Source organism: Sander vitreus, chromosome 1 (genome assembly GCF_031162955.1).
Source record: "Sander vitreus isolate 19-12246 chromosome 1, sanVit1, whole genome shotgun sequence".
Classification (NCBI taxonomy): domain Eukaryota; kingdom Metazoa; phylum Chordata; class Actinopteri; order Perciformes; family Percidae; genus Sander; species Sander vitreus.
The window spans coordinates 27,924,531-27,951,909 of NC_135855.1; the positions used below are offsets into that span (position 1 = coordinate 27,924,531).

The window sequence follows — 27,379 nt, forward strand, 5'->3', positions numbered from 1 at the left end:
TTAGGCAGGCAGTACAGTTTAAACACGATGTGTGCAGTGCCGTCCCAACTCTGAAGTTCGTGTGTCCCTGAAGGTGTATTTAAACTCATGCTGGAGATGTTATGTTTAGCTGAACCTTGAACAAAGATTTTGCCGGCGCCACCGACCTCCAAAAGGAGACAGCCCTGAGACAAAACATTTCCTTATCATGTAGCTGTCTACGTAGACTCTCTGAATCTGTAGATAGACAAACCGTTATACATGAAGAGGTTTGGTTGTAGACTGGCCGAATATTCTCATCCCCTGAACTGTGACCTATGACCTGATGTAGTCATGTAAGCTTTCCCTTAGTCTCATCATACCACAACATGGTGTTTTTTTTTTTTGTGGAAATTCCACCACAGATTGGACAACATATTTTTTCTGTGTCTTTCAAAACAGTCACAAATCACCGTTGAAAACTCAATCCATTGTATGACCTGGCAACACAATGGTTAGTTTAGTTAGGTTTAGGCACAAAAACAACTTGGTTAATTTTAAGGAAACATCATGGTTTGAGTTAAAAATGTATGCACCCCAATGTCCTCCCTTTGTGGACTTTGTCACTTTCAAACAGAGTTGCCTGACTTCATTTGTTCCAGTCTCTAGAGTGCTTTGTTACTTGAAAGAACACAATTAGTTTTGGGGCACTTTGGGGCTGTTGTTCTTCTTGGAAGTACAGTCCTGTCTATTTATGTACAGGAGGGGTTCTGCCAGATTTGACAGCTTTTGCTGGTTTGACAATATTTTGAGTTATGGAATTACCAGATTCATTACATCAATTTGACTAAAAACCGCAAGTTAAATATTTCCTTCTTTGGTAGCAATGAAGTATTGAATTCAACGTTATTTATCTCTGTATCTATTTACAGCTGTTTGGTGTTTATTACCCTAAATCTCACAAGAGTGCTTTTAGAACGGACATTATAAAGTCCAAATGTATCACCAGTGTGAAAAAACATTTTATTACCTTTTTATTCTCCCTCAGAAGATGACATTTTGGAAACGGGGTGTTTTTTATCTCTTTTTCCATTTTCCACATCACAGGCTGCTCACCACACCCTTCACTCATTCGCCTGTCTTTGCCTCTGTTTCTCTATCTCACATTCATCATTTCTACACATTTCATCCAAATCTAATCAGCAGAAATATTGTGTGTGACAAGCAGAAAAATAAATGAGCAAACAAATGAACGGATATGGGGACACTGACATTTTCTGCACCATCTGGAAGAAAAGCCTTCCAGACAACATGCATGCTTTGGTATCAGTTGTACAGATTCAGTAACTGTGTAATTCTCTACAGTGGGTATGGCAGTAGCTGAATCATATCTGGCCTGTAATCCCCATTAAGAAACCACTGTTAAGAATTTCTGCTTTATTATTTGCTAAGGAGCTCCTTTCATTTCATTTTGTGGAACTCAATTCATTCACTCAAGATCGATAGAAAGTAGCCCTCCAGACACTGTAACATCTCTCTCTGGCCTTCTCCCAAACTGGCACTTCACCACCTGAGTGTCCCCTCATCTGAACCACACTCGCAGCTGTGGAGGGCTCTCTTTATTAATAGGGAGGTTATGAATAAACAGGTAAACTTACCATCTCTCATCATAAGTAGAGAACATCTGCCCCAATGGTTACTGATGGATCATATGTTCGCCCAGCTGTGCTGTTATATTATGTGCTGTTTCTCTGCAAATGCATAACACCTCCAAAGCAGTGAGCTTTTTAGAAGATATCCTTCGATAAAGATCCTTTAAAAGATAAATAGAAAAAAAATAGATAAAAGTACAAAGTGATATTCTCCCTTTTAGAAATAAAACCTTGTTGAAAAAGGCTGTATTCTGTAGGTGCATTTAAAGTGGGGCTGCAACCAATTTAAATTTTCAGTTAATCTGCCTGCCTGTCTGTCATACAAAAGAGAAAAATGCCTATTATAATTTTCCAGAGCCGAAAGGGGACATCTTAAAATTGCTTGTTTTGCCCAACTAGCAGTCAAAAGTAATAAGTGTACTATCATACAAGACCAGAAAAACCTGTAAATATTCGTATTTGGAACCACATCATTTTGGTCTAAAATATACTTAAAGTGACTATATGTAACTTTTAAATGTTTCTGAAACTGTGTAATTTTTCATCTGATGATCATAAATGACCTGTAACACCAAACGAGACTAACAGTGAAAAGAACGCTAGTTTGATGTAGTTTTTATTAATGCCTTTGACTGGGTCCGATTTATCCCGCTAGAATCAACGCAAACTGAAAGTTACAAATAGCCACTTTAAACAATCAATTAAATAGATTGTTGCAGATTGATAGTCTGTCGATCGACTAATTCAGTGGTTATGAATCACATTTTCTGTTGAAGAACTTTGTGGTCTACCACTTCCAGTCCTCACAAATCATTTGAGAAAGCTCTCTAGTGGATGGAATCAGATTGACCCCATGCTTGTCACAGTTTAGCTTAATTTGACATCAATTGTCAACAAACAGTGAAGCAGTGTTTAAGGTGACAATTTCTAGATACATTTTTCAGTGTGGTGCCACCAGCTGCATCAGATCACGTTCTGTCTGCCGATGTGAGCTTCTGCATCTGTAGAAAGATTTTGATACTGTTACTGTATTTTTCTTTAATCCAGACAGGAAGAGGCAGAAAGAAAACTGGAAGAGAGGTAGGTAGTCGGGGAAAGAGGAGAGAAAGCTGTGGGAGGCAGATAGAAAGATGCAGGATTTTGTGTACCATTTTGTGTCACGCAGGGGAGCCCGCTTGTATTTGTTTGTGTGTGTATTTGGGATACAAAAGGCGTCCAACAATGTGGGTGTTCTGCCTGACTGATTCTTATCCCGTATGTGTGTGTGTGTGTGTGTGTGTGACAGAGAGAGATCTATGCCCAGCTGAGAGTACCCTACCACATTTTGTTTAATTTTCCTCTATACTTCATCACCCCCCTCCCTCTTCTCAAAACCATGTCTTCTGTTCTCTTTGCACGGCCGTCTCTTCATCCCTGCTGTCTGACTAACCAATGCTGCCTTTTCCTAATAAGGTAAAAACTTAGTGGGGGAGGGGGACGGGACTCCAAAACTCCTTTTCAGACAGGAGACAGGTGTATGCCGTTGGCAAGATAACTTAATAATCAGTTACAGTTTTCTTTGCTCTCTCTGTCACACTCACAAGCTTGTGTGATCTTTCGTATTGCTTGTCGATCTGAATGGATCAACTCATGTCATCGGAACTTCTCAACATCTTTATTTGGTATTTTTATTCAATGATTTAGTTATAACGTGTTGATCCTAAATTGGTGATGCCCACAGATCAACCTGTCAGCAGCATCATGTGAATGGGTCTAATGTACATTCAAGAACTGCAACAGTTAGTCGCTTATTTGATTAGTGGATATGCACGAAATGAATAAACAACTATTTTGATAATCTATCAATCGTTTGAATCAAATATGCCACATCTTCTCTGGTTCCAGCTCCTCAAATGTAAGATTTTGCAGCTTTTGTTTTTTAAATTGTAAATTAGTATCTATGGGTTTTGGTTTTTAAAAGACAAAACAAGCCATTTTAAGGTGTCTTCTTGGGCTCAGGGAAAGTGTGATGACAAGTTCTTGCGGTTTCATGGAACAAATTGATTGATTGATTGAGAAAATAATTGGCAGATTAATTGATAATAAAAATAATCCCTAGTAGCCTCCCGTATGCTCTGTAGCATTATTTTTCATTAGCAATCTGACTATGTTCGCTGTTCATTGTTTAGTCTACAAAATGTTAGAAAATAGAAAAGTAATGCCCCTTCACAGCTTCCTGAAACCTGAGGTGTCATATTCAAATTGCTTGTTTTGTATGACCAACAGTCGAAAACCTAAAGATACTTACTTACTCTCACACAAGACAAAGAAAAGCAACAAATCCTCACATTTGAGAAGCTGGAACTAAGGAACGGATTTTTCTCTAAAAACGTACTCAAAAGACTAATCAATTAAACAATTATTTGTTTTGGCTTTAACTTATTAATGACAACAAAGGAACCAGCTTTACTCCTAGACATTTTTGGGCCACAAAGAAATAAAGAAAATGTTACTCATTTAAACCGTCCATGTATGTGTCACTGCTGTTCGTGACAACTGCTTTATAAAAATCACATGAAAGCCCTTAAGTGTTATTCTATCTTGATGAATTGTAATTCATATATAACATATTTCCGTTATGGCAGAGATGATGGATGACTGTGCGAGCAACTGAAATACAATTAAGTGTGTGTGAGATGGAGAAAGAGGTGTGTGTGTGTGTGTGTGTGTGTGTGTGTGTGAGAGGAAGATTTAGTTAAAAATTTTGCATATTCACGTGTGTGTGTGTGTGTGTGTCAATGTTTTTTCTATGTAATCACATTCCCTCCTGTTAGATTTATAATGAATAAGTTGAGTAAAAAGCCTCATTTTCCCAAGAGACCCGACACTCGTGGTGTTTATTACTGCTGCAGATTCAAATCCAATCATTTTGCTTGAAGTCCTGACTCTGCTGTGAGTATCAGCAGGATGGGGAACAGCTGTCTGTGGCTCACTTTAAATCTTACCCTCCCTTTCTGCATACCTCTGTCTGCCTCTTTATCTGACAGTCTGAATACTAATGTTAATAAAGTTACAATTATTTATCTACTTCTACCCCATGCAGACATACACACCCTGACCACGACACACACACAAGCACACTTGTTTACCAGCACTAGCTCAGTAATTGACACATCAAAGACTTTTTTCTATTCTTTCTTTTATTTTTTTTTAGCTTTCACTTCTTTGTTAACTTATTTTATGTTTTAGTGTGTTTATTGCTGTTCTCCCTTTCATCATCTCTCTCTGTCCTTGTCTTTTAAACAACTTTTTCTGGATTTGTTATTCAAACCATCTCTGCACCGACTCTGTTAGTTGAAAAAAAACAAACCATCTCTCTCCCTTGTTTGAAATCTCTCCTCTGTCTCCTGAAAGCTTTGACTCTTTCATTAAATATTTCCTGAACTGTGTCCTTTAAATCATGCAGACCACCCTGGAGCATTGTGGGGGGTTTATACACATACTTGTTAAAGAATATTCAGTATTTAGATTTATGTTAAAGTTAAACCAAGTGTAAGTTTAATTGGGCCTTTTTAGATTTAGGATTAAAGATGTTGGGTAGATTTAGCTTGTGTGTGTTTAAAACAAGGTGGATGCATTTGGATACATTTGTATGCTTTAACACTTGATTTGTTTCAAAATAAAATGCTCATAAAAGTATTTAAACTTAATTTGATAAACTTACTATGTGACATTGAGGTGTCTCACGGTTTTTTTAGAGGCCAAGAAAAACAAGACTAAGAGTCAGCTTTTTATTTAATTGGGCAGGTTGTAATAACTTTGGCTACTGTCCACCTATGAAAATAAAGGTTATATATATATATTTATTTAATATCATCCCTATTCCAAAGGAATTACTGTGTATTTTGTTTCCTTCCATCTCTCTCTTTTGTGTCGTTAAGTTATACTGTTATTAACATTTAATCTTCAATGTTTTCACTTTCGCAGTTTCACAGGCCCTGTGGGAAACAAATACGTTTCACTTTGTTAAAAATCACTGCACATGATCACTGATGCAACATTCTGCTCACTCAGTTGATGAAAAATATTACAGACGTGTATTTTCTTTCAAAAGGCTTTTATTTTCCTTTTAAAATAAACCAGGTGGTCATTTCACACAATCAAATCTCTTGCATCCCAAAGCAAAGACCTTGCAGGTCATGTTTCAGTTGCATTGCTAGTGGGGTTTTGCAGCTTCCAAAGATATGTAAAAATGTTCAGAACATATGATGAAAGGTGTTGTTGGTTCCCTGAGGCAATTTTACAAATCATCACTCTTGCTTGTCTCCACTTTTTTATCCTCTTTCTTTCCTTTAGGTGACATGTAATTGTTTCAGCATCAGTGACGGAGAGCTACAAGAGATTGGAGTTGGGCTGTATCCTAGGTAACACACACACACACACACACACACACACACACACACACACACACACACACACACACAGACAAAAGGACAATGTGTGAAGCATACACATCTAAAAAACATAATTCATTTCAATCTAGCTCATAATTATTGTTCGATGGTGCCTCTCTTTGTCACTTTATACACTAAAAATGCCACAAAATTTAAACATCGCTCTTGAATTACCTGCCAGATCACGCCACCCCAACCAACCCCACCCATCCATCCTTTACCCGCTCACTTTCAAAGCCCACCCCCCATTTTCCTGACAGATCTTTGAAGTACGAGGTAGAAGGGAGGAAAGGAAGGTTGTTGTGAGGCGAAAACTTGAAAATGAATGTTGACAGAATATTATAACGCGGTTTGGGGAAGACAGGGGACGCAGCGAGAACGCATGGAGAAACGAGTTTGACTCTTAATTCTTGTCTGAGACATGTCTGACACACACACACACACACACACACACACAGAGCAAGGGCAATATGCACTGTAATCCCTATATTGAGTCCTGGTGAATGGGGTGGGATTTGGCCTGTCGTTCCACATGTTAGACACACACACACACACACACTCTGCAGGTATCTCAGCCAGTTTATCTAGCCGGTGTTGAGATGTCAGATGGTCACAGTGGCTTTACCAAAGCTCAGCCAAACGCCGTGTGTCAGTGTGTGTCTGCGATTTGTGTCGTAACTCATCCATAAATGATGGGCTTGTTCGCAGGATGGTCCCCTGCCTATTCATATTTTGGGTTGCCTAGCAACCACTGGGTTTGCTGAAGAGAGGGGGATTACTCTGGTGAGGCTACACCTCTGCCATCACTTTCTGATAAATTTTTTTTCTCTACTGTATGTCAAAAAAGCTTTTTCTCATTTGCTGACTCTCTCATTCTCTTCTCTGTCAACACCAAGCTCATCCTTCTCTCTGTCTGTCTCTTTCTTCCTCTCTGCTAATCGGCCTATTGAAAATATGATGTAAAATCCCATTCTCTGAGGTCTTTATCTGGACCAAAATACTTCACAGTTGGTTCAATAACACTTCACTTGTTGTAATGTGCCACAGCGTTGTACTTGATATCAACTCAGAGTAACATAAATCCATGTGTAGCCACAGCCAAATCCTCACAGAGAAGCACTGAAATGAAAACATGAAGAAGAAATGAGTTGACAATATATATTGCAGATATTGTTAATGTGAGATGGGGATTTAGTTAATTAATCTAATTAGTATGCTAATGAGCTGCTCTCCATCAGATAAAAGCATCGTTAGGAGGGCTTGATTTCTTGATGTTGTGGTTGATATTCAACCTGCAACTTCTCCACTGTAGAACAAAGCCAGGGGGTTACTGATGGTTTTATAAAGGCTCAACACACACACAATCTTTATCTTTTGCACACATTGTTTTGCTTTGTAAATATGATAAACGAGAACAGCAGTAATCGAGGGGGTCATAAAAACAAACAAACCTCTTCAGTATTTTTCCCAGCCATGTGTGCAGTGACAGTACATCTCTATTCATGGGAGGTTTTTAAATAGTTTTAATAAAAGAATAAATAAAAATAATACTAATTTTTTAATAACATCCACAACAATTAGAGAATCAGGGAAAGATGCACATCAAACACAGACTTTACAATATAGTAAAATAAGCACTATTCAGTAAAGTTACATGCTTTTAGTTTTTACATTTTTCAGCCTTTTCATAGCTGATATGACAATTAATGAAGCATAGGCTTCATATAAGACTACAATTATAAGAGTAATACACTCAGTTACCTTTGTTACAACAACTAGCTAAAACTAATGCACTCTAATACAACACATTCATAAAGAAGGTTTAGAGGTGTTGATTCAACTGTATGAATGTATGATGACTGTATGATCATTTTAGAGGCTGTGGTTTGTGGCGCTGTTGAACTAAGGCCACACTGAAATACAGGCTGCAGAGACGATCGAGCGAAGAGAAAGACAAGACCGCTTGTGTTGCTATACTGTGTGTTATAGTGTTCCTGCTCATTATTATTATATTTTTTTTTTTAACCTTTTACTGATTGGGAACACATTCTCATTTGCAATGACGACTTGTCACATTCACACAGTTACACATTCATACCTGGAAGCTGCCCAGTAAAACCACAGTCTGATCTGCTGGCCACTGAGCAGCTCCACTGGAGCGGTTGGGGTTAAGGGCCTGGCTCAAGGGCACCTCAGTGGTGGTGATGAGGGACAAGCGCTGCTCTTTCACTTTCCCTCACCCAGATTTTTATCCTGTCGGTCTGGGGATTGAACTGACGACCTCCCGGTCACAAGCTTGTTTCTTTAACCTTTAGGCTACCACTGCCCTTATCATTATGATGTGGGAAACACATCATACTTACACAGGTTTGTCCCAAAATGCTGTTTTATTATGATTTTCATAAAACCAAGTAAAGTAATATAAAACGTGTAAATAAAAAAAAATCCTGTTTGGCATCAGTGTTATGATTCCTACAATGTCAGTCAACGTGTGTGTGGCTTGGTAAGAGGATTGGCTGTATCTATTTTAAACTTGAGTCTTTGTTGTGACAGAAATACCCATTGTTTCCTGATTTATTTGTGTAAATGTGTCTGAGAGAGCGAGAGAGAGGCCGATAGAGCGACAGAAAGAAATGATGAGTGACATTTTTTATGACAGAAGCAGAGTACTAATTTTGTCACACTGTGCAGGGAATTATCAGTGTTTGTGTGTCCATGTGTGTGCAACTTTTTGTCTGAGGTTCATTTGAGCACTAAGTCTTAGGGTTGCAGCCTTATACTGGTTTCACGGTATACCATGGTATAAAGCATACCGTCTACATTTGCTTCTACGGTATTGAAAAAAATATTTTTTCTTTTCAAAAGGGATACTTTTGGAACATACTTCCATGGGGAAAAAAAATGGTTTCAAGTTTCAATTATAATGAAGCATTTGTTCAAACAAAAAAATCTCAGTTTTCATTTATTCAAGGATCATTGTAACTGATGATGATGATGATGATGATGATAATAATAATAATAATAATAATAATAATAATAATAATAATAATAATAATAATAATTGTGTCATACCGTGAAATCGTGATATTTTCTGAGACATTATCATACTGTGAAAATCTCATACCATTGTAACCCTACTCAGTCTTAACTTATATGTGCAGGATTCACATTATGAGAATACGTGGTGCCAGATGATATTTAACCCCCCTAACAGCACTGGATACAGGGATAAAAGACACATGGTATCCCACAGCTGTCACACTAAACTTTGTGATAGATGGATGGTGATCTTGAAGGGAGATGTGTCATTCAACATGTGTTTTTTTCTCTCATGAATATGTTGGAACAAATTACTATTTCACTCAACATTGGCCTCAGTGATTAGATAACCCCCTGAACAGTTGGACATGTGGCAGTTGGTGGCTCAGCAGGATGAGGCTCTAGTTGTATTTTCTCAACCGTTACCATCTCTGTCTTTCTGTTTGCCAGGAAGGGTTTGAAAGTTAAACATTTAATCACACATGCAATTTTCTCTTTCCCTTTACTCCCCTCATTCTCTCTTTGTGTCTCTTCCTTCTCGTTGTTGCTTCATTCATCCTCTCTTCTCTTCTCACTCTTCACCTCTCTTTCTCGTTTACCTTCACTCTTCCCCTTCCCTCCTACCCCTCATCATCTTGTTTGCTCTCTCCCAGTTTATCTCTGCTAAACCATGACTGTAGGCCAAACTGCGTGATGGTGTTTGTGGGAACAAAACTGCAGCTCAGAGCTGTTCGAGATGTCAACCCTGAAGAGGAGGTATGAGCAAGAAAAATTAAATACTCACACACTTCATCTTCACAACATCATGGAATATGACTCTGATTTTATCGACAGTGATGTTTGTTTTTATGTTGATGTTATGAGCAATATTTATTGAATGTTTTAATTTGCTACTGAGGAGCCAATGAATGCCTAAGGCTGTTTTTGCATGATACATAATCTGAAACTAAAAAACATATTTTACATGGACATAAAATCAAAGTGGTTATTGTGTGAGATTTATTGTATAAGTATTAATAAATGTGAATAGAAGTACAATAAACCCAATGTTACTAAAGTAATCCTCAAAAGTGTAGCCAAGTGAAATATCAGTGCAACACAAGCAGTATGACACTTGGCAGTGTCTTCCCTCATTTTCCATACTTCATCCCTCCTGACTGTGTAATGAGATGCATCCACGCCATCTGGAAGATATACACACACACACACACACACATACTTTACTCCTACAGTATTTTTTTTTCCACCATACACAATCTACACAATTTAGATTCCAAATGATTTCTCTTTCTGCACTGAACTGCATTTTACTACGTTCTACAGTATAGCAAATATAGCAAAGCAAAAAGGTAAACTAAACTGTTCTTTCTGTTTTCAGCTTACTGTAAGTTACATTGAGACTTTGTCATTGACTGAAGATCGACAGAGACAGCTGGAGGACCAGTACCATTTTACATGCCACTGCCAGCATTGCGACGCTCAAGACAAAGTAAGCCACAAACACATCGTCACATTCGCTGCTGATTTTTCAGGGTTTTTTGAATATTTACATAATTGTCATTCATTTCCAAACATAAACTATGCCAATGACTACATTTACATGCACATAATGGTCCAACTAGGGGCAATACTCAAAGTAAGACATTTATCCAAATTAGGATGTGTCTTATCAAAGCATCAATATTCTTGTTCCCTGTTATGGACGATTGTCCAGAAATACTCAATACTAGGGTTGCAAAGGGGCGGAAATTTTCCGGTAAATTTCCGGAAACTTTCCATGAAAAGTTAAGCTGGGGAATTTTGGAAACATTCCAATTTGGAAACTTTCATGGGAATTAATGGAAAATTATGTGAATTTACGAGATTTAACCGGAAATGTTGGGTAATTCATACAAATTCCATCTTATACAAACAGAAATATAAACATTTTGTTTTGTAATAAGCAGACAGGCATATACAGTGAATACAAATGTTGAGTTATTCGTCAGTAGAACTTTAATAGATTCTTTCATTGAACAACAATAAGCAGATAGGCATGCAAGTGAATACTTTGCCCTGCAGTAGGCTAAGTAGTAGCCCAAACCATTGACCTTTAGCTTAACATATGAAGGTAGCTAGCATGCTGCCTTTGATTTACTATGGTTATGGTTCAATGCGTGTTAAGCTAACCATCAGCGCTGTCTATTGTTTCCAGCCTATTAAGAACAAGTAGGCTATACAATTAACACACATTGGGTTATGTATTACCCCCCCCCCCCCCCACACACACACACACACACACACACACATGTTCCTTGTTCTGTATGAAGCTCTTCCCTAATCCAATCCTAACCCAAATTTCTTTTAACTTGAAAAATGTTATTGCGTGAAATGTGTGAAACACGAAGACCAGAAGTTCAAACACACACAGGCATGTACACTCTCTCTCTCTCTCTCTCTCTCTCTCTCTCTCTCTCTCTCTCTCTCTCTCTCTCACTCACACACACATACACACCACACACACACACACTTGTGCAATGCCGCTCTTGGCTGTGTATCTGTGCATAACGTGTTACAGTGTACCCTTTCCTGTCCTCTCCTCCTTCACTCTCACATTCTGTCTTATCTCCGGCTGTCTTCCTCTCCGTCACTCTGTCACGCTTCACCTCTTCACTCCTCTCTCTCTCTCTCTCTCTCTCTCTCTCTCTCTCTCTCTCTCTCTCTCTGACCACCTACTGAAAAATGAGAAATATCTTGTCTTTCAGCTGCAGTTTTCTTTTCTATCCATCTCAATCCACTCAATCTTTCTCTTCCAGTATCCCACTGTCTCTCTCCCGCTCCGTATGTTTTCTTTTCTCTGTCTCCTCTCTTTTTTCTCTGCCTTCACTTCTGCCTTTAGCTTTGTTTTCCATATGCCGTATATGATACTTTTGTCTTTCTCTACCACAACACAGCAGCACTCAAAAAGTGTGTGTGTTTATTTCTATTTTCTAACCTGTTCCTTGCAATTGAGGACATTGAAAACAGAATGCATGATGGGAGTTCTTTTGAATCACTACTTAAGCAACAGCTACACAGCGATACTATGTAAATCTGTCACACAAATGCTCACATACTGGCAGCAGACTGCATTTGCTGTAATATCTATGATTGCCATCAGCTGTCACTATGCTGGGATGAGATATACAAAGTCCAAGTTTTTTAATGTTAACAGCTACTCAAATGTTCATAAACTCATTTAATTCTGTCTGTTTTGGATGATTCACTCCTCGTAATGACTGTGTGTGCCTGCTTGCATGTCAAGTATGGACATTAATGTTTGTTTAGACATCAATGTCTACTTTGTCAGTGTGGATGTTCAGGCGGTCCTTCTCCTGTCTTTCCTAGGACGGACTCATGCTGTCAGGGAAAGAATCAACATGGCGCCCACTGAAGGAGGCTCTACCCAGACTTGAAGGACTGAAAGCAGAGTCGGGTATCCTTTACCTCCAAGATTCACTGAAGCCAGTGGACACTGAGCATTGTCATCATTTATCATCTACCGTATTGTGAGATAATGATTAGTTTCTTTCGATTGCTTACAAGCATCGGTCAATACTGAAGCCACTTTTCCAAAACTCTTCTTACTGCGTTACCAACATGCATCTTGGCCAAAGCTGATCTCACCACCAAAACTCTCTCAAACCACTAAAACACATCATACCTCAAAATAAGCTTGTTTGACCAAAACACTGGCAACAATTCTCACTCAAAAAGCTGGCATTGTCACTCATAACATTCTGACCTATCAAACACTAAAAATGAGCATTACATAAATAATGAACTTTTTACATTGAAATTTAAATGATATTTCACAGAAATCCGTATTTCATTATGGAATAAGAATAACACCTTCTCACTTGATTTATTAAAGTGTATATATATATATATATATAGATAGATAGATAGATGTATTCAGTATCAATATCCTTTATTTTTCTATATCTTTGCATATAGAAATTTATTTAAAAAATAAAAAAGTTAAAACAAAAAAGATAATTCCTGAAAATCCAAAGTTGCAATAATATTTACAAATGAACAACATGTATAGTATAATAACTCATACTGTCCCGTACTGTAAGGGTTCTAGTTCTTCTTCTCTCCTGCATTTGGCCAGAGGTTCTCATCAACGTCACATCTTATGTCTTATCTTTCAGATGAAATCAGCTGTTTAGAATTATTACTTGATTTTATTGTACATATTCTGCTAAGATTTTCTAAATATTTCACAGTGGTTACTTCAGAAATGCAAAAAAATTGCCATCATCATTTGCCGTGTGTTAGCAATTGAAAAACATGTTGTAGGTATATAATGTTTTGCAGGTGATGGAGTATAAATGACAAAAGAGTTCATGGATTTTGGAAAATGTGGTCATTGAATGCATTTCGTGTGAAAGCAATGAAAAACTGATTCACAGTTTTGTCAGTTTCGCTGACTGTGTGTAGAGCTTTAACAATGTGACTTGCGTTTTGACCAACCAATTGAAAAAAAACTCTCCGCTGTCAACTTTTCATCATCTATACCAAGTTGTCTTCATAAATACGTAAGATTTCCCTCAGGAGATATGGATGTGCAGCTTTAATTTTGACATTTTGTGGGCGTCCAGTTTTAATGTTGCTTTTCCTTAAGTGACCATCTAGATTGGCAAGCACTATTTCAGGGCTGTAGTCATCTATTATCGACTGTTGGCAGTGACGTGCCTGATCCAAATCTTTATAAACTGAGAATGACAGACATGGCTCTAGATGCTTCCATTCACCTGGGACACTGGGAGGAAGCTGCAGAATATGGGGAGAAAACACTTCAAGTCTACAGGTGAGTCAGTGTGTTTGTGTGAAAAACTTGGTATATCATACTGAGCTGTTGAGATAACATATAATGCATTGTATGCTTGTTTTTGAGTTTGAAGTGGAGAACGAGCAATGAAAGCAGTGACTGTTAACAGTGAGGAGATTACACAATGCGCTGGATGTGTCTCTTTGACCCGCTGAAGGAGACAATTATTTCTCTGTTATCCCTGTGGAGGAGAAATGCAGCTCATCAGGGTTGTTTAGAAATACATGATCATTATGTTTTGTGGATAGAAACCCAGTGTTTAACAGTCTATGTTTATGGAATCATGTTGTATATCCTGGAAAACAATTACATAATATAATCTGTAGCCTGGTGTTTGGAAAACACATTCTTTAAATTGAGCTTTACTGTTTAGCAAGCTACAGTAGATGTATTTTAAGTTTCAGGTGCAATGTGATATCTGGGCATGCAAGCCAACATAATTTTGTTTGCCTAAATTAGTTGAAGTTGGGGCCTAAACTATTTTGTATTTAAAAGTAGGAGTAAGATTTGATTGTGATGTGCCAAAAACAGGGAAACAAAGAATAGAGAGCAATTCAAAGTAGTGACCTTACACAGAGCGCAGATATATAAATAGAGAGAAGAAAAGATGAGTATGTACAGTAGTGTAGTAAACAAAAAGTACGTAAAAAAGAAGACAAGGAAATAGATAGGAACAGAAGTATAGATGAAAGTGTGACCACAAGGGTGACTAATAATTAGCAGACGTGCATGCTGTGTGACTAATTGATCTTGTCTCTCTCTCTCTCTCTCTCTCTCTCTCTCACTCACTCACTCACTCACTCACTCACTCACTCACTCACTCACTCACACACACACACACACACACACACACACTCAGAACAACATACAGTATCTGCAGGAGAGAAACAATAATACAGCCTATATAATAAATACTCAGACACAGAGGGTGATGAGGGGGGAGGGCAAAAGTAGTGTAAAATAGAAAAATGGGAAAAAGTGAACTATAAAATTAGGAAAGTGAACACAAAAAGGGCCTTCAGGAATGCTCTAATCATTAGTTTGGCACAGAAGGGCGACAACAATGAAAAAGGAAAAAAAAGCATTCAGGAGACAGTAGTGAGAAAGTGAGAGTACTGTAAGAGGAAGATCTTCCATATTCATCTCCTATCTTCCTCTGGGCTCTTCAGATGGCAGAGAAGAAAGATAGCTGCAGGAGTTCTCTAAATCTCTTTTTCTCCTGTCCTTCCCTTCATTCTGTATTCCTTTCTTTTTTCACTCTCTCTGCAGGTCTTTTTTTCAGTTTCTCTGTTTAGTTTGTGATGTACAGTGTAGAGAGGGTTTTTGCAAACAATGCACACCTGCTGCAGGCTGTACACGCCTGGTTTATTGAATGTCTCTATGCTGCACATATTTTATTGCTATAGCCATGTTCACACATACACACACATTCATGAATACATGATCGTTGCATTCATTTATTTATGTGTATCTGGCCTCGGTGGATCGGTGAAGTGCACCCATGCTGTCAGTCTTCATGGATCTGTTGGTGGTAGCATATGAAATACGAAGTCTGATCGAAGTAGCAAAAGACAATTTGAGGAAAAGAAGGTGTACAAAATAATATTTACCAACATGTCACAAAATAACTTCTGTACTGCTTTGGAAACCACAAACTGATGAACAATGTTAGCGTATGTGCACCTGAGGTGTTATCTGTTAATGTTTGGATTTTAATATCGTCATTGTAGATGCAAGATAAATATGACAGGTTGTAAGATGATTAACAAATGTTATAAACAAAATTGAAGTGTTCATATTACACTTTTTGGCTTTTCCCCTTTCCTTTATTGTGTTATATATTTTGTGTGCATGTTATAGGTTTACAAAGTGAAAAAGCCCAAAGTCCACCCCAAAGTGACTTACCATCTCCAACAGAAAACACTGTTCACAAACTGCTCCAAACTGCTCTATTGTAGTCCAGCCTTTACTTCCGTGACAAATGTGCGTCACTTTGTAACACACGTTATAATGCTCGCCTAGCTGCTAGCGTGGCACGCCCTCATACTCTGCTTCTGACTGACTGGTTGTCCTTACCGAGGTACTGCGCATGCGTGACTCCCAACAATGATTGAACAGAAGTGAGATGTCTCACTCTGTAGCTAAAACGGAGACCTCAACACACAGGGTGAAAAGAGGAGCTGCAGCATGTGCATGTGCAGTACAACAAAAATATGGGGTTTTTTGAAAATTAAAAGGAGCCAGGTTGCAGATTACTGTGTTAAGGTTGCCTTGTGCCTTGAAAGACTCTACTGCAATGTTTTCATGGATTCCAGAAACAGGTTTGCTAAATAGTTAAACTGTGATTTAAACCTAATGTAAATGTTCTTTGTTTTAGAAGCAAAAGTGTGGCAATGCTAAAGTTGCTAAACTGTGGAAATAGTTGACTGGAATTACTGTTCTATTGGACAGAAAACAAAATACAATTAAGGAGAATACTCACAGCTAATCTTTCATCCATGTTTTCGTTCTTCTTCTTCGGTTTTCTACTTCGTAAGATATTCCATGTTTCCCACACTAACAGCAGGCCGTGGATCTTTTGTTCCAAACAAGAGCCTCATTAGTTCCACTGCTTGGAAATGCTACACGTTTCCACAACTATTAATTTCTCCTTCTTGCTCCTTCTCTTACTCATAGCCGAGAGCTATGGCTTTCTAACTAGCTGCATATGGCAAGACCATGTTTCCCTTCAATTTACTCTCCCGGGGGGGGGGGAGACGAGGAGACAGCAAGTTAATGAAATTATTTTAATTGCTGTGTGGTTCTACATGCAAAGAGGAAATATAATTGGAGTTTGGTGTTGATGTGTGTGTTTGCATGTCATGGCAGCTTGAGTCATTGGCTTTGTAATTAAATCAAGATTGTAACTTGCTGTTACTCATGGAGGTCTACTGTGGTTGATTTAGTCTTTGAGCTTCCTGTTTAATGATTTGATTCTTACCACAGGATCAGCGACCACCTCTGTAATTGGTAGGCTTGTCAGTTAGCAGTTTAGTTAGGCTTGAAGGTGTGAACTAACAGGTTATTACGTAGCATTGTGCGTGAAAAAGTTGCTGGAAAATTTTCAAAGATGCAGTGCAGTTTGTGTTTACATGTGATTGAATTAAGAGCATATTGAACCCTCTTGTGGTTTGTTTACTCTGTTGAGAAGCAAAATCTGGCAAATACACCAGATTATAGAGAACTCATCAAGAGAATACAGAGAGAGAAAGAACAGGAAATAGAGGGGAGAGGTACAGTAAGAGGGCAGCAGAGGTAGAGTGGAGGAGAGGAATTAGTGGAGCGCAGCAGAGGAAAGAAGGAAGCAACCGACCGACCAACGTCACCATCAACTTTAATCCCTGCAGCTAGCAGGACACAAAGCTGTTAATATAAACAGGTGGGAAAAGGAAGGAGAGATTAGAGGAGAGGGATGAAGAAGAAAAGAGGATACATGACAGGTAGAGTCAGGCAAATGAGTGTTTTGAGAACCCCAGTGTTTAACAACAACAAAGCTGCTTCCTAAAAGTCCCTGGTGTTAATTGGTTTTTGAAGGACAAGGAATGTCCCAGCTCTTTGTGTGTGAATGGTCTCTCAAAACCATGTGTGTTTATACATTTATGTAGGGTGTACTGTATGTAAAAGATGAAGATTAGCTTTGAGGGAAATAAAGGCACTACAAGGCAGAGATGTTTACAAGTCATTTGGAGGATACCATGGTCCTTAAACCAGGTACTGGTAGCTTTGGCACTGTGTGCAGGTGCCAAGTCCTGTTGGAAAATGAAATCTGCATATCCATAAAGTTGGTCAGCAGCAGGAAGCATGAAGTGCTCTAAAACTTCCTGGTAGACGGCTGCGTTGACCCTGGACCTCAAAAAACACAGTGGACCAACACCAGCAGATGACATGGCACCCCAAACCATCACTGACTGTGGAAACTTTACACTGGACTTCAAGCAAAGTGGATTCTGTGCCTCTCCTCTCTTCCTCTAGACTCTGGGACCTTGATTTCCAAAGGAAATGCAAAATTTACTTTCATCAGAGAACATAACTTTGGACCACTCAGCAGCAGTCCAGTCCTTTTTGTCTTTAGCCCAGGTGAGACACTTCTGACGCTATGTCTTGTTAGAGAGTGGCTTGACACAAGGAATGCGACAGCTGAAACCCATGTCTTGCATACGTCTGTGCGTGGTGGTTCTTGAAGCACTGACTCTAGCTGCAGTCCACTCTGTGAATCTCCCCCACATTTTTGAATGGGTTTTGTTTCACAATCCTCTCCAGGGTGCGGTTATCCCTATTGCTTGTACGCTTTTTTCTACCACATCTTTTCCTTCCATTCGTCTCTCTATTAATGTGCTTGGACACAGAGCTCTGTGAACAGCCAGCCTCTTTAGCAATGACCTTTTGTGTCTTGGCCTCCTTGTGCAAGGTGTCAATGGTCGTCTTTTGGACAGCTGTCCAGTCAGCAGTCTTCCCCATGATTGTGTAGCCTACAGAACTAGACTGAGAGACCATTTAAAGGCCTTTGCAGGTGTTTTGAGTTAATTAGCTGATTAGAGTGTGGCACCAGGTGTCTTCAATATTGAGCCCAGTGTTTGGTGGACCGGGTACACCTTGTTCACTTAATAGCCTACAAATCATCCAAGGGATCAATTACGCATCACATGAGTTTGCCCACCCCGACACAGCGTTTGTTCCTGGGGAGATGGATCTGTGCATCCCGCCTCCTGTGCGCCATGGATGTCTGACTGAGCCTGAGGAAGTACTAACTATAAATATACAATGTGCCTGTTCCCAGCATTAACACAACACTTTGCGATAGTTAGCTTGTTACCTGTGATGATATATGCTAAATGTAACGTCTCTTTCACATTGCAAGTGACTGACTTATCTCGGTGCGTTTTGAGATGCCTGATGATGCATCAACGTTGTTGATCCAGCATCGTTTATCTTGGTGCCACACACCTTGCATGTAGCTGTTCGCTTACTGCTACTGTTGATGAAGTTATTGAAAGCAAAACTAATGACAAAAGGCACAACTCCGGGAGGACTTGGTGTCGCCATCGTCAATGCATTTCTTGATCTGTGAGTGCGCGCACATGAGGCATAGCGCATGCGTTAAGTTGCACATTATGGCAAAGGGCAGGGGACATGCAGCTCATCATGTTTCCCAAACGTATATGTGCCAAAATAGAAATACATGAATGAAGTTAGATTTAAAAAGCAATAATTGCATGATAACAGGTTGTTGACGAGTCTCGAAGATCAAGTCCGAGTCAAGTCTGAAGTCAGCGGTTTGTGCGACTTAAGTGCAACTCGAGTCCGAGTCTCAGACTCGAGTCCCCATCTCTGCTACAAGGTAACAGTGTGCACATGTTTGTTTTGTGGATAATAAGCAGTATATCCATGCATACACATACACAGTGCACAGAATTAGTACATGCAATACAAGTGGTAAGAGTAAACAGTTTGAATGTGACTTTCTTTTTACATGTTTGTTTTGTGCATCAGTGATTGGAATATGTGCAGTTTTAATTGGGCTTGTCTGCCTGTCTGTTGAAGTAATGAAAACTGGAATGGAAAGGAATTCATTGAAAAGGCTGGGATGCTTAATAATTAATATAAAGTGGAAACTGAGACACACAAATGTGTAAAACACACACACATTCAGACACAGCCACATGTTCAGGCAGGTATACTGGAGACATCCATAATGGACACTTGCACATACTTAACTAGTTGTTCTTGCTGTTAAGACAGTTCCTTTCTCACACTCTCCTACTTCTATATGTGTATATATGTAGCACACTTGCATACAGACACTGGCAAAGCAAATTTTATTAGTCCTGTCCATTTAATTTTCTGTCTTGTTTTCTAATGCCTGTGCTGTGGATGTTAGTGGACGGCCTCAGGCTCTCAGAGTGACAGAGAGCAAATTAAAGTGAATAGAAAAGTGTATATTTTTGTGTCTTGCCACACTTTCATTTAAGAGTGGACTTGATATGGCTGCCTAGAAACAGTTAAAGATCTCAATATTTGCATGTCATGTGGAAATCAAGCTTAGTGTCTGTGGTGGTTCCTATTTTTAAAAAAAATAGAGAGAGAGTGTATCTTAAATTATTGGTGCAACGCACTTTCTTGGGAAACCCTATGCCAAGGTGGGAGATTGAGGAAGATTGTTAAACCTCAGATTCGATGAATAATGCGGAATTATTTCTCGTCATGCAACATCGGACCAGCTCTTGTGAGGATACTGGAGATGTAATGAACGTTTGGCAATCCAGCCTACATGTTGTTTCATTGTGTCCCTCTGGGCGTCTTGTGTGGGACTACCTAGGCAATATGGGGTGACAGGACTGTTGATAGAAGCCATCCAGCAGTGTATAACCAGAGGCAGAGCTGTTGAAAGCTGCATTTTTGGCAGTAAATCGTGATGAATCCTCCAGGATACCTGGCTTAGCCTGCTGACATGACCTGGGCCTCAATAAGTGGCAGAAAATGAATAGATCGATGGATAGTTTATACATTACAGCCACGAAACTAAAGAAGTTATGAAGATACTCTGATGTAATACAATGTATAATTTATTATATTACATTGGTTTTACAAAAAAGTTTTTGCAAACAGCATGGGGGGATAAGAATTGCAATAACAATACATCAACAACAGCATAAAAGGAGTAAAAACAATAATATTTATTCTCATTAAATTGAGAGATCTAAAGTTTCACCAAGCCAACCGAAAACATTATATTTCACCCATGTTTCTCCATCTTCCCTTTCTCTCTCCTCTCTAAAGCCAGTACTACCCTGATCCCCATCCGGTCCATGGGGTCCAGCTGATGAGAGTCGGAAAGCTGCAACATTACCTGGAACATATTGAGGATGCTTTGGACACATTCAAACAGGTGTGAGGGATGAAATAGTTACAAACAGGAATTGCCAGAGTAAAAGCATACTGCTATTTTGTACAGCGACGATCTTATTTCAAATTGTTTTGTCCATCTCTCCTGTCAGTTATAACATTTTCCTCACCAAGTTAATTGCTAAGTTCTGGAGACATTTAAGAAAAGATGTGATCAGACAGGTTGTGTCTAGTATAATAATAATTATCCTGGTTCAACTACAGTACAGTACCATCCCACATTGTTAGCGATAGCAGGAATGCCAGCTAAGACTCTTTATCCTTGTTCATTTCTCCTTTCCCAGGCCTATCAGATCATAAAGCCCACCCACGGTGACAATCACCCCATGACCACCGATCTGTTGATGAGGATGGAGGAATGTCGTACTGAGATGGTTCAACAATCATTCAGCAAGCACTGAGACACAAACGCAAAGAAAAACATTGCTACTGGACTTGCTACTGTACATTTAACTTAGTGGACTAATTTCACTTTCATTTTCATACAGTCTTTAGTGTATTTGACAAAATTCAAATACGGCAGTAAAAAAATACAAGCGTATCAGACATCGTCAGGTATAACACGTCCAAATCCATGACTTATTTCTATCGTGGTCCCTGATGTCCCAGTCCATCCTCGCCACAACAAGACGGAGACACACGACCATGACATGTCACATCCCAACACAACAATCCCAGTCCCTTGATATTTTAGTGTATCAATCAACCCCAATAATCAGATTAATGAGAAATTAGAGAAACAGAAAGTAGAGAAATATACATTTTGCCTACTGTAATTGTACTTATATCTGATGAATGTATTGAATTGAAATCAGTATGTTCACAGACTGATCTTTCTTTTTCTTACATAGTTTATCAGGAATTGTCTTGATAAACTTGCTTTGACATTCATTTCTCATTTGTAAAAACTGAATGAACTTAGTTAAGATGTGTTATACCCACTTAAACAAGACAAATGTCTACAGCCATGCTAGTGGCTCTGTGAGGCGGTACTTACTGTAGGCACAGTGGTGCTTTGAACTGTAAGCTAGTTTAGCATGCTAATATTTGGTGATTAGCACAAAGTAAATCTGAGGCCGATGGGGAATGTCTTTTTTTGAAAGTTTTGCAGGTCATTAACTTAAGTATAGGATTGGAGTATTATGATCCTGGCACAGTAACAGGGAGCGTTGACTACTTTATCCACTAGAAATCCCTTTAAAGGAATAATTCAACATTTTGTGCTTGCTGATATTTGCATTCTTTTTAAGAGTGAGATGAGGAAATAAATATGAAAATCATGTTTGTGCATTACTACAGAGCTAGAGCTGGGAGGTGATTAGCCAAGCTTAGCATGCAGTAAAGACTAAGTCTGGAAAGCAGCCTGGCTCTGTCCACAGTTAAAAAATATGCCTACTGCTCACTAATTAACACAATGTATTATTTGTTTATTCTGCACTTAAAGATACATAGAAATATTCCTATTTTGCTCAGTTCAGTTTATTAACAAAGGGGTGTGTGTGAGAATTTTAGCTGGCCTGTCTCCTGCTTTTAATCTTCACATACTATCTAGATGGGTGATCTCATGTCCACAGTTCGTGTGTGTGTCTGTGTGAGCGTGCGTGCGTGTGTGTGTTGTTTTAGTAAAGTCAAGTTTTCAAAACGTCCATCTTTCCCCTACACATATCCATCACACACACTTCCCATGTTAATCCCTGTTTTTGTGTGTTACAAGTTAAGCCCTGAGTGTGTCTGTGATGGAATGTGGTGATGGGTTACACACACACACACACACACACACACACACACACACTTCCCATGTTAATCCCAAAAGTCTATGCTTTGCAAACTGATGACAGCATATCCTCTGAAAGGGAAACCCTGTGTATGTGTGTGTGTTTGTATTTCTATGGGCTATGGGAGGATTAGAGTCATATTATGTTTGATATTTATGTTTCTAAAAGGTTTTGCTTTTCCCCAAATCCTTCATCCGTCCTGGATTAGTCAGCAGTCAATTATTCTCTATTCACTGTTATTCAGCATAAACATATTATGTTTATATGTTTTTAAATGTATTGCTTTTATAGAGAAAATGCTTTCATTTATTTCATCTTGAAAATTGAATGGAGTCGTGCAGTAATGAATCTGGTGGATTGAATGGTCTGTGGAAGACTCTGTCCTGCTGTACAGTACTCTTCCTACCTCCATTACTCTCTTCGTTGGCTCGGTTTCTTTCTGTCTCTCACCCTCTCCCTTTCTCCTCTCTTAACGGCCATCAAATTAGATTTACTATCGCTTAATCCTAACCCTCTGTCTCTCCCTTTCTGTCGCTCACATTCTCTCTCCCCCATTTTCTGTCTCTCTCACTCCCCAAAGGTTTTAAATTATATTCACTATGTGTCTTTGCCGGCAGCCTCAGCCAATCACAGAAATGACACCAAGTGGCATTATCCCATTTTTATTCACTCACCCTTCTGCCATTTGCTCTCCCCCATTTTCAATTTTCACTATCATTTCGCGGGCATTCCCTCTCTCTGTGTGTCTCCCCATGCACATCATCTCTCACTTTATATCTCCCTTCCTCTTTATCTTCACCTTTTCCCACAGCCAAAACTCAACACACAGGATTGGAAACTGCTGTCATTCCCAAATTGATTGTCAGGTCTCATAAGAATTGACATTTGATGACGATAAAATCTAAGTATTTAGATTATTTTTAAATGATTTTTTAATCAGTACGTCAAATAGTTAAATTGAATGCATCAATATGCCACTTCATAAAATTACACGTTGAGCCTTTAATAGGTCAGAAACACCAGTTGGCAGTTGACTTTTTCTTCTCCCTTTTCAGCTGCTTGTTCCTCACACAAAGAGATGCTGCTGTTTCAAGTTGTATATTAACAGCCAGAGACGGTAGATTTTATCCCCGGTATTGCTCCTCGATTATCTTCCAGTGTTTCAGGGTTCAGTGATAAAGAGTAAATGGATATTACCATATATTCGTGAGTGATCTCACTTTAGATTAAAAAAAGCGACAAAACCATATCTCCATGTTAACCTCACACCTTTACCATCTGCTCATCACCCTTCCATCTTTCTTTCATCTTTGATTGGGCTTCTTCATAATCAGGGCAGACTCTTTAAACCAGAGGACTGTTGAGCTGAAGAGTAACTGCCTCTATCGCAGCTTCCTGAACACAATTTAACTTTACTACAGTATGAAAAATATTTGTTTCTTTTGTAGTGATTTTAGCCAGGTTAGCGGCATAGCTCTAGGGAGGTTGGTCTGTCTATCAGTCGGCCCATCCATCACTTTGCTCCAGACTGGATTATTGCCATTAATTGTGGTTGACATTTGTGGGTTTGAGTGAAATGTCTTAACAACTATTGGATGGATTGCTGTTCCCGTTCCCTTCAGGATGAATTGTAATCACTTTGGTTATTTTAACTTTTCATCTAGCTCCGTCATCAGGTTCAAATTAAATTAGTTTAATTTAACTTAATTAACTTAGTTAATTCAGTTAAATTTGGCCCATACTTTGGTGGTGTTAGCATTTAGCCCCGCTGTACAGTCTCACAGAGCTAGACAACATATTTCCGGAGAAGAGCAATTACTCACCAAGTTAGCTGGAGTTAACATTTAAAAAAGAACTTGTGAAATCCCTGTTTACATGTTGGGAGTTATTTATAGAAGTAAAGTGTTCAGTAATTTTAATTTTCCGAGCGCATATATTAAAGTGGTCTAAACCTATACGGGCACCTGATTAAAAAGATGTAAGGGAGGGAAACTACCAAAAAGATTTAGTTGTATAAAACAGGATTACTTTAAGACAAAGACCAATCGGACAGAACAATTATCTAATTAGGTGCCGATCTCAGCAACAACAACATAGATCGCTTTACCATGTAAATTAGTCCTACTAATTTATAGTAGTAATACTAATAGTAGACTATCCTGGGAGGACATTAAACTCTTTTTCTTACCTGACGTAAATGATTTTAGCAACAAGGTGAGTTAAGAAAAGAGAGCATTCGGTGAGTGATGATTGCATATTATTTCTCCAAAATCACCCAGGAGATCATTCTCTTACTATATTTTCCAAATGAAATGTTTTTTATAACTCAAAATTCCAGGTATCCACTTGTCTCCCTGTTTTGTCCTCCCTAACCTCACCCATCTTATCTCTCCTGCACCTTTCAGCTCTTCCACACCATCTCGCTCTCTCGCTATTCTCCCATTCTTCTAAAATGTAATCCCTTACTCCTATTCTTTCTCACTTGTCTCCCTCTTTCTCTGCATTTCCCTTTTGCTACCTTTATTCTCCTCTCTTCTCTCATCTATTCTCTCCTTCTGCTTTCTATTCCTTCCTTCACCTCCTTCCTGTTCCCTGCTGTGTGGGTGATCAAAGCAGGCTCAATAGGGCAATATGTCATCTAGGAAGCTGCCTACAGCTGTAAAGGTATACTTTCTCTCTCTCTCTCTCTCTCTCTCTCTCTCTCTCTCTCTCTCACAGACACACACACATACACACACAGTAGAAACTAATTGATATCTAACAGGCACACAATCTAAGAGTCTACCTTTCTTGATGTTTGGGAGTGGAACATTGTTTTCTCCAAAAACGCTCTACTATATTTACTTCTTTTTTTTTCTTTTTTTTTTTAAACCAGCTTGAATTCATTAGCCGATACGAATATTATGTATTAAGGTTTAATACCAGCAGTCCTTGAGAGAGTTGTACGGTGAAAAAGTGACATGTGACAGTTTGCATCCATCACAGGATTATTGTTTCCAGACAAACTCAGCTGACTGAGACAGAAAAGACAGGAGCGACTATATCTGGTAGAAATAACTCGATCATCACAAATTCAAAAAATCCCTGAAGATAAAAATGAACCATTGAAGCTTAGTGGTAATAACACAAGGTTACCTGACAGAGGCATAGCTCATATTGTATCCATTTGGGGACAGAGGAACCACAAAACGAACAATAGGTGATGTGTTAAATGTAAGAGAGGACATGGATGAAAATATACTTTAGTTCCTCTTAACGAAAGAAGTTGTCAAAATATGGAATAAAACCTCATGTTGTATATTCCAGCAGAAGTTGTTAAGCTGGTGAATAATTCACTGAGCAAAGAGCCTGATTTTCTGCAGTTCATGAATTAAAATTAAATTTTCCCTATTACAGATAATATGGTTTTACTATATATGATGGTTTTACTATATATGACCTTTATGTCACTGTGTATGGAGCGGTATGGAGCCATTCATTGGCTGCCTTGCAGCTATATTTCCAGTAGGTCTATTATGTTTATGATGTGTTTCGCTATAATGCAAATTGTGGGTGTTCAATTGGGTTTGAGATGGACCCCATGCCATACTTTTCTATGTTTAAAGAATGAAGAATCAGATGTGAAACTCTTTCAATACACTTCTTTATTTACATCCCTCCATCTTGCTCTTCCATCAACACAATGTGTCAGACCACATTTCTCAGAAACAGTAAATCTTCAGAGGACACTTTACATTCCCCGGTTTGCACTGAGCATGTGTCGCAACGCTGGGTAATTCTCAGGAAATAACTCGTTCTTCTACTTAACAGATTGGTACTTTTAACTGACACACAAACTGGTTTTAATCAGTTATGTAGCTACTTTTCAATGTCTCACAACTGATCCAAACTAAAATTGTCTTACTGCTACTGATAAAATCTGTTGCTGTAAAATGTGGTCTGGTCCAGACTTTTAACACACAATACTGCCTAAAAACTTAAAGATGCTATGTGTCAGATTTCCAGATAACATTCTAATTCTTGAATGCTCCAGCAAACGCATACCAGCACATACGTCAATTTAGTTTTGCCCTACAACCTGATATAACAGATGGCATTTTGTGAATCACTTCATTTAAAGCACCTAAGAGACAAAGAGTGCATCCCTTTTAGCACGGTTGCCTCTGATGAAACAGAAACCCTTATTTCTGAGAGGTTATTATGTTAGCTATAAAACAATATGGAGCCACCAAAACCTCAGGCTTGTTTGTCACAATTATTGCTAGAATTAAGCTCTACCACAGTAGATTTTGGCAGTGACACATCAAAGATGAAACCTCACACATAGCATCTTAAATCTGTAAATCTGGAAACAAGTACAGGCAATTTATCTCATCCAGAGGTTGGGGTTCCCAAAACATCCACTGCTAATTACACAAGGCCTTAAATAATGTAAAATAAACTGGCATTTCACTTAAAACAACAGTTTTCTTCTTCACATGTATTGTGAATTCATCATCATTTTAAGTTCTTGTCTGTAACCACATAACTACCCTGGATGTGAATGTTTTAGGAAACCCATTCAAATCTCCAACAGGAACAACAGGAGCAAACAAAATCAACAGAACATATAGAAAATAAAGATGAGCGTATTTATGATATGTGTACAGTATATATATTTATATATGACATGGGCAAGTATGTACAGTTATTTTTTTCTTAAATGCATAGTAACTTTTAAAATCA

At 38.7% G+C, this 27,379-nt stretch overlaps 1 protein-coding gene across 1 annotated transcript in view; it reads left to right on the top strand.

The window, feature by feature from the left end:
* smyd3 (SET and MYND domain containing 3) overlaps nucleotides 1-22,338 on the top strand; it is a 75,214-nt gene extending 52,876 nt beyond the window's left edge. Inside the window, exons 6-12 of the mRNA XM_078251407.1 lie at nucleotides 5,946-6,013; nucleotides 9,736-9,838; nucleotides 10,461-10,571; nucleotides 12,449-12,536; nucleotides 13,742-13,916; nucleotides 20,754-20,862; nucleotides 21,164-22,338. Of these exons, the coding sequence (XP_078107533.1) occupies nucleotides 5,946-6,013; nucleotides 9,736-9,838; nucleotides 10,461-10,571; nucleotides 12,449-12,536; nucleotides 13,742-13,916; nucleotides 20,754-20,862; nucleotides 21,164-21,280 (771 nt within the window). The 3' untranslated portion in view covers nucleotides 21,281-22,338. The remainder of the gene's footprint in view (nucleotides 1-5,945; nucleotides 6,014-9,735; nucleotides 9,839-10,460; nucleotides 10,572-12,448; nucleotides 12,537-13,741; nucleotides 13,917-20,753; nucleotides 20,863-21,163) is intronic.
* Nucleotides 22,339-27,379: the final 5,041 nt, after the last annotated feature.